We start from the raw sequence: 15,485 nt of genomic DNA on the forward strand, positions 1-15,485 counted from the left end.
ATACGTTTAGTGACTACATCCGCCAAAGTTTTGACTACATCCGTTTAGTGACTACATCCGCCAGTGTCTGACTACATCCGTTTAGTGACTACATCCGCCAAAGTTTTTGGCTAGATCCGTTTAGTGACTACATCCGCCAGTGTCTGACTACATCCGTTCAGTGACTACATCCGCCAAAGCTTTTTGACTACATCCGTTTAGTGACTACATCCGCCAGTGTCTGACTACATCCGTTCAGTGACTACATCCGCCAAAGTTTTGACTACATCCGTTTAGTGACTACATCCGCCAGTGTCTGACTACATCCGTTCAGTGACTACATCCGCCAAAGTTTTTGACTACCTTTGCCAGCAGTAAGGTTTCTCTTCGCTTGACATACATTTAAGGAATATTCAGGATTGTTTATGAAAAGGTATCAGAATTAGACCTGTTTTATCCTACCTTACCAATCCAACATTAAAGCATCAAACTACTTATAACATTTTGTTGCTACATTCCTTATTATTCCAATATACATGTTTAAAATTTGATACTGAAAATGAAATGAAATGAAAATGTGTTCCTATCATTCAACCTATATTGCCCTGAATTCGGTGTGTTGACCTATGCCCCCCATAGAGGTGATAGAGATGATTGAAATATGTACAATGTAACTACATCTAACTTACTCACTCGATCACTAACCAAAGGTTACAGACACTGCTTCAATGTGGCTTTGCAAATAAACATTCTCACCGCCAAAGGTCACTGATACATTTGTAAAACATGCTTATATGGTACAGACAAATTTGACAAAAAATCTGTTGTATTCTGGTATCCATTGTATTCTTCTACAGATTATACATTAACCACATACATCTAGATTATCCATTATATCTCTGTACCGTTCGTGATGTTACAAAACTGTCCAGTATAAGTCCCATTACAGCCAAGTATACAGACTCCAGTTGTTTGGTTGCATCTTTCCTCCACACAGTTGCTGCTGCAGGGATGTTGACACGCATCTCCATACAAGCCACGGGCACATTCTGGACAAAGAATATCGATGTCTTGATAAATAAATCAGGTATATATTTCAGGAACTAAAATTTAATGACATCCAATTAACTGAAAATCTATGAGTATATAAAATATAAAATATTTTAAAATACATAATATGGATAGGAATTCTGTTTCAAATGGCCACCATGGTGTTCATTTAAGTTCGTGACTGAATATCAAGTGTGATGTACAATACCTCAGCGATATGTCAGTATTTAACCAGCTCAGATTAGGATGCGAGACAGGTTATGCACACATTGATGCTTTCGCGCAAAGAACTTTTTTCTTTCTATTTTCATCCCTCAATTTGCTACACTTGTCTGTATACATACAAAATACACATATATGCATAAGCGCCTACATGTGCATAGATACATTTTCACACACACACACACACACACACACACACATACACACATGGACATACATATAAACAAGACGCAATGTATATCGTTTGCTGCTAACCATATAAGTGTTTGTTAGATTGAAAACAAAACTGAATGGACATGGATTATTCTCCCTTTAACTGCTATCCGTAGATTGTAAACTGGCCATACACTGCATTTCTCTCTTCACTGAAGATTGTTCTCTCCTGTCTTTGGCAGCGAAAACATTTTTTCATGCTACAGTTATCGTGTGGACACTGAGTCATCAAAATGAGTTTTGCTCACATCTATTTGGACGTTTAACATCAAGCATTACCACAGCATCTTTGTCATGCATGTACATTGAGCAACATCCTTTTATTCACCAATACAAGGATCCATGATGTAGCTGTCCAAGTTAAAGTGTTGACCACAAAACGGAAAAGGATCCCGGTAATAATATTTTGAAACCAAAAATCACGTGGTGATTATTATCGTGGTGTAAACATTTACTTCAAATATTTAACCATAAATATATTTGTTTCATCTTTGTGTATAGCAACACAGTTTCATTTTCCTGAATCGCGTTTCTTGATGTTTTTTGTTTGTGTTTTTTAAATTTGATGATAAATAGAGAAACAATCTTTGTCTTTCCGTGACATTTCGTTTCGTTAACCTAAATTTTATCTAGACAGTTGAGATATTAATACATTTGTGCACCAGATATGTATGAACACTTTACCCAAACAATGGATCTCAGTTTTATGTCATGAAGCAAAGCGAATAATTACGGAAATATAAGGTATGGAAAGTGAAATAATTAAGCCACACATATTAGTCAGTATTACGTTACATATCAGTCAATAATGAATAATGTGAACATTTTACTAACTTATGTCTTCGAATATTTTGCCCAAATTGTATATTTGTATCTGGAATTCCTTCTCATATGTCACTTAACTATTTTTATATATATGAAATGTATATTTTACTTTAAAAAATGTTTTCGTAGGTCAAGTTTCGATTTGCTTTTAGCAGAGAGTTGTTATGAATCTGAAAAGGCGTTTATCGCTTCTATTTAAATCAACTCATGACATTGCCTTTTGTGAGGGTGTTCAGACTACACCACTGTGAATCATAAAGTTAACATATAGAACTGCAATCTTTGGAAGACTACATACAAGACAGATCTTCTGTTTTTCCACAGAAAGAACAACTTTAGACATGCAGACAAAAAATACCATGTGGGTTATCCAAACTCGCGATTTACATTAATTGATTTGTTTGTTGAAATTTGTCACTAAGACAAACATGCTGTTAGAGCACATGAGTCACACCTCTCACACCTACCTCTAAGACACAATGTCATTAGAGAGATGATATGGAAATGTTAGTGTTCTTCATTAGTTGAAGCTATTTGATTCAATTTTGAATCCGACATTCGTAGAAGACATAGACGTTCCCATTGGCATTTGAAAACGCGCTCCCAATCATGCTACTCCCAATCATGCATTTTGTTATCTTTAAAGTTGAATTTGTAAACTTGCATGAACGTTTCAGAAAAAGGATTCACATTAAGCTTCATGTGACATGATGTGAAAACTTTCAATAGTGGTCAAATAGGTAAATCGCCTTCATTGATTTAGCCATCTTAACAGGAGAACATGTTAATGTATATACATAAAGAATCCGAGTAAGACTCTATGGCCAGAGGGACGAGGAACACTCTCAAGCAGTCAAATCCCAGCTGTCCGGCACGTAAAGTAGTCATATAGCTCAGTACTGATCACCTCAGATCAAAAGCATTCAAGGTCACATGAAAGCTTTGGTTGCAGTTATGGTTCAATTGTGGCAGACAATTGATGACATCAGCTAGGCATACTATGGTAGACAATTGATGACATCAGCAAGGGGCTAGACATACTATGGTAGACAATTGATGACATCAGACAATCAGCTAGGCATACTATGGTAGACAATTGATGACATCAGCTAGGCAGCTAGGCATACTATGGTAGACAATTGATGATATGATAGACATCAGTAGACAAGGGGCTAGGCATACTATGGTAGACAATTGATGACATCAGCAAAGAGCTAGACATACTATGGTAGACAATTGATGACATCTATGGTAGACAATTGATGACATCAGCAAGGAGCTAGCATACTATGGTAGACAATTGATGACATCAGCAATGGAGCTAGGACATACTATGGTAGACAATTGATGACATCAGCAAGGGGCTAGGCATACTATGGTAGACAATTGATGACATTAGCAAGGGGCTAGGCTTACTATGGTAGACAATTGATGACATTAGCAAGGGGCTAGGCATACTATGGTAGACAATTGATGACATTAGCAAGGGGCTAGGCTTACTATGGTAGACAATTGATGACTCTAGCAAGGGTCTAGGCTTACTAGGTTTGGGTTTTTTGTAATTCAAGAAATGAAAACTAACTTTAGAAATGATTATGAAGATTGTAGAATATGTTCCACATGTGTATCGTTGAGAACTAGACTTTGTGTGTTTCACCTAAAGTATGGGTGTATAAGAACATAAAATGCAATATCAACGCTAAAACAGATTTTAAGGGTTTTAGTACAAATATATGACCATGAGCAACTGAGATTATGTTCTTATGAAATGCTCGATCAAACCAATACAACCCTATGGTATACACGTCATTTTGGATCAATGAATTTATGTTTTCTCTCAAAGTTTGACAAATCGTTTTTCTGAATCTGTTTCGAAATACTGATTAAAGTGAAGTTGAAACATGTTCCGCCCATGAATGTTTTGTGCGAACACCTGGTATTGTATTTAATAGGTATTCATGAATACATGATGATATTGTCTGAATGTTTTGTGCGAACACCTGGTATTGTATTTAATAGGTATTCATGAATACATGATGATATTGTCTGAATGTTTTGTGCGAACACCTGGTATTGTATTTAATAGGTATTCATGAATACATGATGATATTATCTGAATGTTTTGTGCGAACACCTGGTATTGTATTTAATAGGTATTCATAAATACATGATGATATTGTCTGAATGTTTTGTGCGAACACCTGGTATTGTATTTAATAGGTATTCATGAATACATGATGATATTTTCTGAATGTTTTGTGCGAACACCTGGTATTGTATTTAATAGGTATTCATGTGGGAATAGGTATCTCATGCGAACATCATGGCGATGATCATTGTCTGAATGTTTTGTGCGAACACCTGGTATTGTATTTAATAGGTATTCATGAATACATGATGATATTGTCTGAATGTTTTGTGCGAACACCTGGTATTGTATTTAATAGGTATTCATGAATACATGATGATATTGTCTGAATGTTTTGTGCGAACACCTGGTATTGTATTTAATAGGTATTCATGAATACATGATGATGTTGTCTGAATGTTTTGTGCGAACACCTGGTATTGTATTTAATAGGTATTCATGAATACATGATGATATTGTCTGAATGTTTGTGCGAACACCTGGTATTGTATTTAATAGGTATTCATAAATACATGATGATATTGTCTGAATGTTTTGTGCGAACACCTGGTATTGTATTTAATAGGTATTCATAAATACATGATGATATTGTCTGAATGTGGGAGGGCTTTTATCTACTTTGGTATGGACGGGGTTTATTGTATTATATATTAACACATTTTATAACAGTCATCAGTTATTGTGGAGCCTTAGAAATCTTTGAAAAGTTAAATCACATCATTGTGTTCATTTTCAGCTTCACACGTCAATGAAAATCAGAGTCGATTGTACAATTGTGACAATATCATGAGTATATATTTGTTTCAGCAGTATTAAAGAAACAACAGAATTTATATTTATGGGCAACAACTATCTAAAATGAACTTTGTAGTTATTCAAAATAATTCTGTTACCAAGAAGAAAAGGTATAGATAGTGAAAATGAAGTTTTAATAATTTCATTCACTCAATATTAAACTAAAATCATCGTACCTCGTGTACTGTTACAAAAATCTCCAACGTTGGTTCCATTGCAGCCAAGTGTGCAGTGCCCAGTTTGCAGGTTACAGGTCTTGTTGAGACAGTTGGTGCTGCAGGATTGGTCACACAGATCACCATGCCAACCACGCCGGCATCCCGCAGAACACTTCCCCGTGTCTCTGTTACAATGCTGAAGATTAGTTTGTGGGACAAGGGCACAGTTCCGAGGACAAGTCAAGTTGCAGTGCTCGCCATATGTTCCCCAGTCACATTGTCCTGAGACGGCCAAGACTGAAATAATTGATGGCATGAATACAGACTGCCATGGCATCTTCGAAATTAACCACTGACAAGGTAAACTGCAGGCTTTTAATTGCAAATATCGATGATGATTATTCCAACTACCGTGTTGCCTGGTCCGATTCAATTATATACCCCCGATATTCTGACAGAATGTTGCTGATGTAGGCATTAAACTAGTAAAACAACAAAACCCTCTCGACATCAATCTGCTGTTTTACCCAACAAGATAGTAAAGAGACTTGATTGTTTAGTAGTTTTACCAGTAAAGCTCATATCAACTATCTTTAGTGCCCCATTTACCATTAGCTTAACTCGTGTACAACTATAACTAACTCCTCATGTGTGGAGAGCACTTGTTTGTTGACAGGTGATACTCACAGAAGGTCGGCACCAGAACCGCCAAGATGTTCAACATTGTTGAAGTCGACCACCTGCAACAGTCGGAATGTCAATTCACCAATATATATACATAGTGACGTCATAGCTTAGCAACGCCGTTATACACAGAGTATAGCAACGTCATTCCCATGATGATCACATTGACAGTGTGAAACAGGTTAGAATTGAAGAAATTATATCTGTACCAAGGATCTTCAGACTTTTGTGTTTTGTGTGTGTATACACACACACACACAACACACACACACACACACGCACGCGCTTTAAAGTCCCTTCTTAATAAAGCCATAACCTCTTTATTTTATTGACAAAATTATGGAAAGCAAGTTGTAAGTATTGTACTTCCCAACTTCTAAAATGCCACTCAAAGAAGTAACTTTGTACATGCTAACAGGAACATCATCTTCCGTGTAATTTCCAGAAGGTCCAATTAGCCAAACTAAATTACTCAACGTTCGACATACATGTAATCTGATAAGGTAAAAATAAACGTCCAGTGGTTACACACTTGTCTCGCTTTTGCATGTGTTTGTGATGCTGCCATTGGTGTGGCAGGATACGCTCACATCTTCACCACGTCTGGCGTCATCTCTATGTGAGATAAAGTCAGATTCGTACTATGCTGTCACCAGAGAACGTAGAATATGTTGTCACCAGAGATATGTGTATGTTGCTACTTTACCAATAGCATTTCGACATGCAACCTCATGTAGAGTACACTCACATTTACTGTTGATAGAGACTTAATTTAGAGCGTTAATAGCTGAAAACAACTCGTTGCATGATAACAACAAATATTCGGAAATACAGAATGAGCTGGTCAAAGATGTTTGGTTTCAGTGTCAGTAAGAAAATATGTTCTGTCTCCTGAGGAACATGAATACAAAACAGAAAACGTTACTCACAACAGTGTAAAGGTCAAGGTGACATTTCTTTGAAGGTAGTTACTATGTGAAAGGGTATATCACTTTCTCATAGAAAGGTCATATTTGTAAAACAGACTCACTCAATTCTGTTTCAATATTTATCAACATTTATACTCTATAAATATGGATATGTCGAACTTCTCATAATATCGAACTCATTTAGCATACAACCCCTGATGACTCGAAACTAAGAAATCTCGTCCACCACCATGCTAGTGACACAGTTCTGATTACTGTGACTGTAGGGGCCAGCATTGACGACCACATGAGTACCTGGTGTAGCACAGATACCAGTCTCCCCCTTATACTGGCTGTATGGAATTCTCTGTCATGGAGTCTTCAGCATTGACGACCACATCAGTACCTGGTGTAGCACAGATACCAGTCTCCCCCTTATACTGGCTGTATGGAATTCTCTGTCATGGAGTCTTCAGCATTGACGACCACATCAGTACCTGGTGTAGCACAGATACCAGTCTCCCCCTTATACTGGCAGTATGGAATTCTCTGTCATGGAGTCTTCAGCATTGACGACCACATCAGTACCTGTTGTAGCACAGATACCAGTCTCCCCCTTATACTGGCTGTATGGAATTCTCTGTCATGGAGTCTTCAGCATTGACGACCACATCAGTACCTGGTGTAGCACAGATACCAGTCTCCCCTCTGTCATGGACTGGCATCAGTATGCACAGATACCATTCCCCTCTGTCATGGAGTCTTCAGCATTGACGACCACATCAGTACCTGGTGTAGCACAGATACCAGTCTCCCCCTTATACTGGCTGTATGGAATTCTCTGTCATGGAGTCTTCAGCATTGACGACCACATCAGTACCTGGTGTAACACAGATACCAGTCTCCCCCTTATACTGGCTGTATGGAATTCTCTGTCATGGAGTCTTCAGCATTGACGACCACATCAGTACCTGGTGTAGCACAGATACCAGTCTCCCCCTTATACTGGCAGTATGGAATTCTCTGTCATGGAGTCTTCAGCATTGACGACCACATCAGTACCTGGAATTCTCTGTAGTCACAGATACCACATCAGTCTCCCCTTATACTGGCTGTATGGAATTCTCTGTCATGGAGTCTTCAGCATTGACGACCACATCAGTACCTGTTGTAACACAGATACCAGTCTCCCCTTATACTGGCTGTATGGAATTCTCTGTCATGGAGTCTTCAGCATTGACGACCACACATACCAGTACCTGGAATTCTCTGTGTAGTCTTCAGCATTGACAGATACCAGTACCTCCCCAGATACCAGTCTCCCCCTTATACTGGCTGTATGGAATTCTCTGTCATGGAGTCTTCAGCATTGACGACCACATCAGTACCTGGTGTAGCACAGATACCAGTCTCCCCCTTATACTGGCTGTATGGAATTCTCTGTCATGGAGTCTTCTTCTACTATTCATTGACTGCCTGTGTCAGTTCCTGCAGATTGTGATCAGGAGGCTCAATAGCCCGAAGTTGTCGTCCAAGAACGTCATCAGCTGTGACGGGTTGAGAACGCAGAGGTCTGGCGTGGAACTTTTAAAAGTGGCACAACGAAGGTATCCGGTATATCTTGCCCCAGGTCCACATAGTAGTAGTAGTAGTAGTAGTAGTACAACCGTGTAGTAGTAGCAGTAGTAGTAGTAGCAGTAGTAGTAGTAGTAGTAGTACAACCGTGTGGTTAATGTAACGTAGCAGGACAGTGTCACACATGCTAACTACTTGTCAAATGTCTACGTATTGCCATGTTTAGAAGGTTATATTGTACAATGACAGGATAACTCGAACTTTGTTCAAGGTCACCACGAGTTCGACATAAAGGGGTTTGACTGTATATGTATCAGTTAAGAGCAAGATCTGGACGACAGTTGTGGTCGTCTAAACTTGTGATATATTTTTTCCGGCTTGGGAGGAAGATGAAATCTGTTTCATAAAGCTGAAGTTGGTTATAAGAACAAACTAACATTACACACGCACTCTGCTCGTCATCGCACAGTGAGGCACAGACTTATAGTATCAACACATACCCATATTGTGTTTGTGATTTGAGAACACAGCATGACCCTGCTGAAGGCTATGTGTATGGCATATCTAATAATCTTTTCTAAAGGTAAGTGTTTCAAACTGACTTACGTATCTGTTTATAACTCCTTGGAGCTATGACTGATTAATGTGATTATGTCTGTCAATAGTTCGTACAAAGAATGTTTACAGAAATGTATAAGTATTGCCTCAAAGCACGTTATGAGCCTGATGTCAGAGTGAGTGAGTGAGTTTAGTCTTAGCTACATTCCAACAACATCACCCCAGGGGACACCAGAAATGGGCTTCACGCGGTGAACCAATGTGGGGAATCGAATGAGGTTCAGAATGAGGATGTATTGTTGCATACGTAGTTGTACTGAGCGCGTGAGTGAATTCAGTTTTACGCCGCTGTTAGTAATATTCCAGCAATATCATGGCGGGGGACAACATCAGAAATGGGCAGGTGTACTGTACTGGTCGTTTTTATGCCATTGTCTTAACTCTCATACATATATTTAAGGAAAAAAGTAACTGTGCATAACATAAAATAGCGTAAAATAAAAGTTATTTGAAACTTATAAAAAATACCCTAAATAAACTCGTAGAAGCGCACTTTGCATGTAATCTGAAGTATTGCACGTGGCACGTGGCACGCGTACTTTGTGCACAATGAACTTACTCACCTTGTGCATGATTTTGACACATGACAAGGTTCACACACCGGACATGAAAACTGAAGAACGGTTGATTATTCTCGAGCCTCTGAATGCTATAGAAAACACATTAATTTCAAGTTAAACTGTGCGTTCGTCATGCCACGGCTTACAGAAAGTCAGCGTGTCCGCGCCGTCGGTATGCTTGAGACTGGAATGGCCCAAAAATCAAGTGACTAGACATTTTTGCGTGCGATACCATCACTATGGAGGCGATTTCGACATAATGGGAACAAGAAAGCTCTGCCTCGGACGGACCGTCCACACGTAACGTCACCTCAGCAGGACAACCAGGATGGTTTCTAAGGTTTCTACGGAATCGAGTTTAGACTGCCAGTTTGACTGTTCGGACCATTCCTTGCTAACGTCCAATCAGTTCCAGGACTCTACACAACGGACTGTGGGTGCACAGCATCCAATTTTGCTCCAACGTCACCGACAGGCACGTCTAGCCTTGTGCAGACAGCATCTACGGTACAGGAAAAAGTATTGGGATGGTGTTTTGTTCACTTATGAGGCGAGATTTCATCTGGACCGCTCAGATGGCAGGAAAAGGTGTACAGACGACGAGGTGAACGTTTGCTCAACGCCGACAGTTTAATGACGGAAGCGTTATGGTATTGGAAGTCATCACATCTCATGTTAGGACACAAGTTGTCATTATCACTGATTATCTGACAGGTCTGCGATACAGGGATGAGACCAAGAGGCCGTTTATTCAAGGACAGAGACGTAACATCACCCTTCAGCAAGATAATGTCAGTCCACATCCGCTCGTGTTGGGACAGATTTCCTGAAACCGCAGAACAACTACCCCCCTGGCCAGTTGTTTTTCCCTTATTGAGCACGCTTGCGATGAAATGAAACGACGTCTACGTCAAGTCCAGAATCAGCGATTGAGGTTGGCTGAATTGGCACAAGCGTTGGTTTAGACATGGAACAACATTCCCCAAGCTTTCTTCAATCACTTAGTGTCATCTATGCATCGTAGTTGTTAAGCCTGCATCAACGCCAATGGTGGACAGACACGATACTGAATAACTGACTTTTGACACCACATCTGTCCAAGGGCGTGCCTAATGTCAAATCATGCAGATTTCTATATTAGCCTGCCAACAGTTAAACAGAGATTGAGGAAAACACCTCAAATCGTGTTAGTATTATCTTTCTGCACTAAAAGTGGCATAACATCACATAATGCACAGTTACTTGATTACAGTAGCATGCAAACGTTACTGGCGCCATTTACAGATGACAGAGTTTATGCTTTATTTCAATAATCAATATGGTGTTCTCTTTTCAATTTTCAGGCGAACAGTGCAGGAACAACCAGCATTGTTCAGAGTGTGACAGAAATGGGAATTGCCTCACAGACTGTGACACCGGGTATTTTGATCAGATGTGCATGTCAGCGTGCAGCAAGACCTGCAGGAACCACTCATGTCTGTTGTCAGTCTCTGGTGTCGGTGATTGTACTGATGGTTGTGTCCCCGGATATCACGGCCCAGGGTGCAACATACCATGTGACAGTCCAGGAGGTAGCTGTACAGCATGTCCAGGTGGCTGTGATGGAGGATATTGTCAGCTGAGCTCATCCTGTGTGTCTGGATGTGTAGACTCCTACTACGGGACTGGCTGTAAGTCGTGTTCCAGTCGATGTAAGTCCTGCAACAGGATGACAGGATCGTGCAGTGAGTGTGACCGTGAATACTTTGGTCCAAACTGTGGGTATTCCTGTGATCACTGCCTGAGATCCTGTGAACATGGATGCACAGGGGGTTGTCTTCCTGGATTTTATGGCTCGATCTGTGACAAGACGTGCAGTGACAAGTGTGGTCCAAACCCCAACATCTCTACTGACAAACCTCTACTGGCGCCAAACACTGGAGTACGTGACTGTCACAGAGACAGTGGGGACTGTATCCACGGGTGTGACGAGGGGTGGTATGGCCGACAGTGCTCCTCTCCGTGTAGTTCTAACTGTAGAAACTCCAAGTGTCAGTCAGACAGCGGGTCGTGTACAGATGGGTGCGCACGTGGCTTCTATGGTGGCCTCTGCCAACACACGTGTGAAGTTTGTCTTGATGGTGTATGTGATCAGATGAGTGGCACGTGCACTGAAGGCTGTCAGCTGACTGGACGAAAGTGTGATTCCACGTGTACAGCCAACTGTTCCATAGCGGAATGTCTAAGCTGCAACCATGGTAACTATCTCATTTATCAGTTAAGCTAAATTTATTTATTAGTTAAGTAGCTCGTCCATATTTGGCAATATAAAAATAAGAAGTATGAGTGTTCACATTAGTTGCTGGTGTCCACAAATTGAACATTGGTCTTATTATATATGTTGACACAATTATCTGTGTAGATTCTTATTACATATTCTCCATTGCAGGTGTCAGTGACAGCAGCATTGCCGACTTGAAGATTGGGCTGTCAGCGGTGATTTCAATGTTTGTGGTGATCATCTTGCTGGGTCTATCACGCCCCTTCTACAAACGTTTGAGAACTAAGTGAGTATAATACACATACATAGCCACTTAATGTATTTATCGAAAGAGAAATATTATTATGGCTTCAACAACACTGTCACGCTTTTCTCCTGCATTTAGAATGTTTTCGTTTTTGTGACGCAGCTGTACTGCCCGTATCCTTGTGTTATCTAAATCAATGTCCTTGTTCCCTACATGATTGAATAATTCTTAGGTTTATAGTGTTCGAGAACGCTACGTTATGCCCTGCATGCTTCACTGTAGGTAGTAAAGGATGATATACACCATGACCATCAGTGTACTAGTGTGTCACAGTATGTTTGTATGTACCATTGCCTGACTAAGACCATTTTTAAAGAAATCATCAGCTAATGGTTTATCATCCTCAGCTCTCTTGGTTGTTTGCTAACTCAGCTGTCATTCTTTTGGTTGCCTAGACAAAGATTTCCTGCTTCTAAAATTTATTTTCAAATGAAATTAGAAAGAGTGCAAAGTGTGTGATAAACAAATATACAGACAGGATTATTTACAGGAATATATATATGGATTACATATAGAGTACTGACCATGTCTTTGTGTACAAAACACACCTATTTCTTTCACAGAGGGTGCAGAATTCAGAGTATTAATCAAGATGCAGCGCCAAGCCATGACGACCAGGTGTTGCCGGACTACTGTGAAATCAGAGACGAAGATTTGGCAACCATGTGTGAGCTGCCAGCCATGAACCGAAATGATTCAGTAACAGGGGCTGCTGTCCCGGACATGCCTGTTCTGGCAGAGTGCTTTGCTCCAGACTGTGGCGATGTAGTCAACGATGTTGCTATAGCAGAGTGCTTTGCTCCAGACTGTGACGATGCAGTCAACGATGTTGCTACAGCAGAGCAGTCTGCTCTTGATGACGACGCGTACACTAAACTAATACGGAACTATGTTGTTGAACGTCCTGAGAGAGCAGGGAAATATTTGTCTCCAATTGACGACTGATGCAATGTAATCCCTTATTGCAGATACGGAGTTCTGTAAAGGAACTTTGAACTTCAGTTAGTAACTGTTTGCTACAGTATAGATCAGACCTCAACAAAACCCAAATGGTTAAAACCAACATTGAGGAAGATCCAGTTAAAGTATTATTACTGTTTAACAACTTGTGATAGCAAGTGACGCCATTATTTTCCATTTAACATAATAATGTAATTTTAGCATAGTATCAATATGCATAGATGAAATGCAGCGAGTAGACGACCATTAGAATCACAACATCCCACCGATGATTAGTTCAAGTAGAATAGAAAATGAAGTATCCCCCTTTTCAACAATCGAAAATAACATGCTATAATTGTCATAACACACAACAAACACAGACACACATACATGTTATTTCATCTGGTTTTTATTGTTTGTGGTCGCTGTGAAAGTTCGTGCTTGGTTTGATTAAATGTCATCTTCCGGCCTCGCTAGGCTGGGTGTTTCAATTAATGAATTTTATGTCTGGTTTGGTTTCATAACACTGTCAGTTGTGTTACTGATGAGGTTTCACTGCTATAACATGTTGGGTTTTATATTTTGCATTATAACAGCAATAGTTGCCATCGTTATATGACAAACGTATCAGTTGGATGTTGGATTTATTGATCATTTCAATTGTCTGTTTAGCTTTTGCTTCATGATTTCCTCATATTTTTTTTTTAGTTGTATTTTTGAAACTCGCGTTTGACAAATGCTGAAGAAAAACTTCCCGTTATTAAACATAGATGTTTGAGATGTATACCAGACAGGACCTAATCGTTACGATTGTCGTGTTCGCTTGAAACTCCTCTTATCGCTTTTAGTAGAACGAACTACCCTTTTCGCAATTCTTGTGCTACTTACGATATGCACATTATGCATGTATATATTCTATCCAAATGTTTGCAGATTAATAAGTGTTTATGGTGGTTGTGGTGAGTGTATTGTAGAAGGAATTAAATCAGCAACCTTCACAATTTCAATACAGACATTATATGTTTTATGAGGGTTATCACACAGTAGACAGTTTACTACTGTTTACTAATCATATCACTTCTATATAGCCTTCTGGCCCTAAATATGTATTACATCTGACATGAAGAGTCCACTGGCCCTAAATATGTATTACATCTGACATGAAGAGTCCACTGTGCCACTGTGCTGTGACTGTGGTTATCGATCAGTTTCCCCCATGTGTGCAACAGGTTCCAGGGCCTGACACGTCCCGGCCTCGTCAGTGTAAATGTTTTATTCAATGAAGTTTATGTCCGTTCTACTCGTACTTAATTTTAATGTTTTCAGTAATTAGTTACTGTGGGGATTTGCCCTTTAGCATTGTCAGACAGACAGACAGACAGACAGACAGACAGACAGATGTGTATTCAATATTTCAGGCCATATGACCTATAGTACAGTTGTGTTGTTATAATATTTTTACATTGCACAGTCACGTGGAAATATAAATATGCATACATATATTACCGTCTAATTTCAAAAATCTTTTTAAGGAATATTGAAACAGATAATATTATATTGCTATTTCTTGAGTTTACAGGTTTTTCATGTGTTGCTCATCTTTGTACACAGTTGAGATCATAGGGAGGTATTTGCTTCTAAGAGACGGGTAATGCTCACAAAATTAAAGAACATGAAATTTATCCTCGACATAGTCTTCATTACAAAAATTACATAAACTATTTTTTTTATCATGTACGTCTTTCTAAAAAATGTAACATTAAAATTGTGGAGTGATAGTCGTAATTTACAGAATGCGCGTGTTCAAGTTCTACCCTGCAGTTCGGATACATATTTTTCAGGAATAAGTAATGATTTTATATTTGCACAATGACACAGAAAGCTTGAGGATGATATTTGAGAGTGCCAGTTTTGTGAAAATATGTCATTTAATCTCTGTTTTAAGGATAAAGGTAAATAACTTGTCATTTCCAACATTTTGAGATATCCAATCAAGGGAAAACCAGACATAAATAGAATATTTCTTATATCAGACACGCAATAATCTTTCCCATTATCATCCAATCTTTTTAACATGTTATAACATTGAACGGTAAATCTTTTTGAAATCATACGAAGTAGCTTTATCCAATCTTTGACAGCCCTTAACTGAGATGAAACAAAGAGACCAATGCGACCAATTTCTCCTAAAATAGCTTTGTTGGAGACATATTATCAACACCTAATAAATGTTTAAATAT

At 39.2% G+C, this 15,485-nt stretch overlaps 2 protein-coding genes across 3 annotated transcripts in view; one reads left to right on the forward strand and one right to left on the reverse strand.

The window, feature by feature from the left end:
- Nucleotides 1-15,485, reverse strand: part of LOC124257269 — a 59,638-nt gene that overhangs the window by 8,230 nt on the left and 35,923 nt on the right. The window contains exons 2-4 of the mRNA XM_046691288.1: nt 6,079-6,131; nt 5,410-5,688; nt 885-1,028 (exon numbers count right to left, since the gene is read on the reverse strand). Of these exons, the coding sequence (XP_046547244.1) occupies nt 885-1,028; nt 5,410-5,688; nt 6,079-6,115 (460 nt within the window). The 5' untranslated portion in view covers nt 6,116-6,131. The remainder of the gene's footprint in view (nt 1-884; nt 1,029-5,409; nt 5,689-6,078; nt 6,132-15,485) is intronic.
- LOC124257265 (multiple epidermal growth factor-like domains protein 10) lies at nt 9,009-13,767 on the forward strand. Of its 2 annotated transcripts, none has more exons than XM_046691283.1 (4): nt 9,009-9,141; nt 11,080-11,973; nt 12,165-12,282; nt 12,867-13,767. In XM_046691283.1, exons 1-4 carry the CDS (start codon nt 9,090-9,092, stop codon nt 13,246-13,248), a joined length of 1,446 nt encoding a protein of 481 aa, XP_046547239.1. In that variant the 5' UTR covers nt 9,009-9,089; the 3' UTR covers nt 13,249-13,767. The 2 variants fall into 2 exon arrangements, with proteins under 2 accessions (XP_046547239.1, XP_046547240.1); XM_046691284.1 differs by having other exon boundaries at nt 12,876-13,767.

Source organism: Haliotis rubra, unplaced genomic scaffold (assembly GCF_003918875.1).
Source record: "Haliotis rubra isolate DU_JTF1 unplaced genomic scaffold, ASM391887v1 Scf655, whole genome shotgun sequence".
In the NCBI taxonomy this organism is placed as follows: Eukaryota; Metazoa; Mollusca; class Gastropoda; order Lepetellida; family Haliotidae; genus Haliotis; species Haliotis rubra.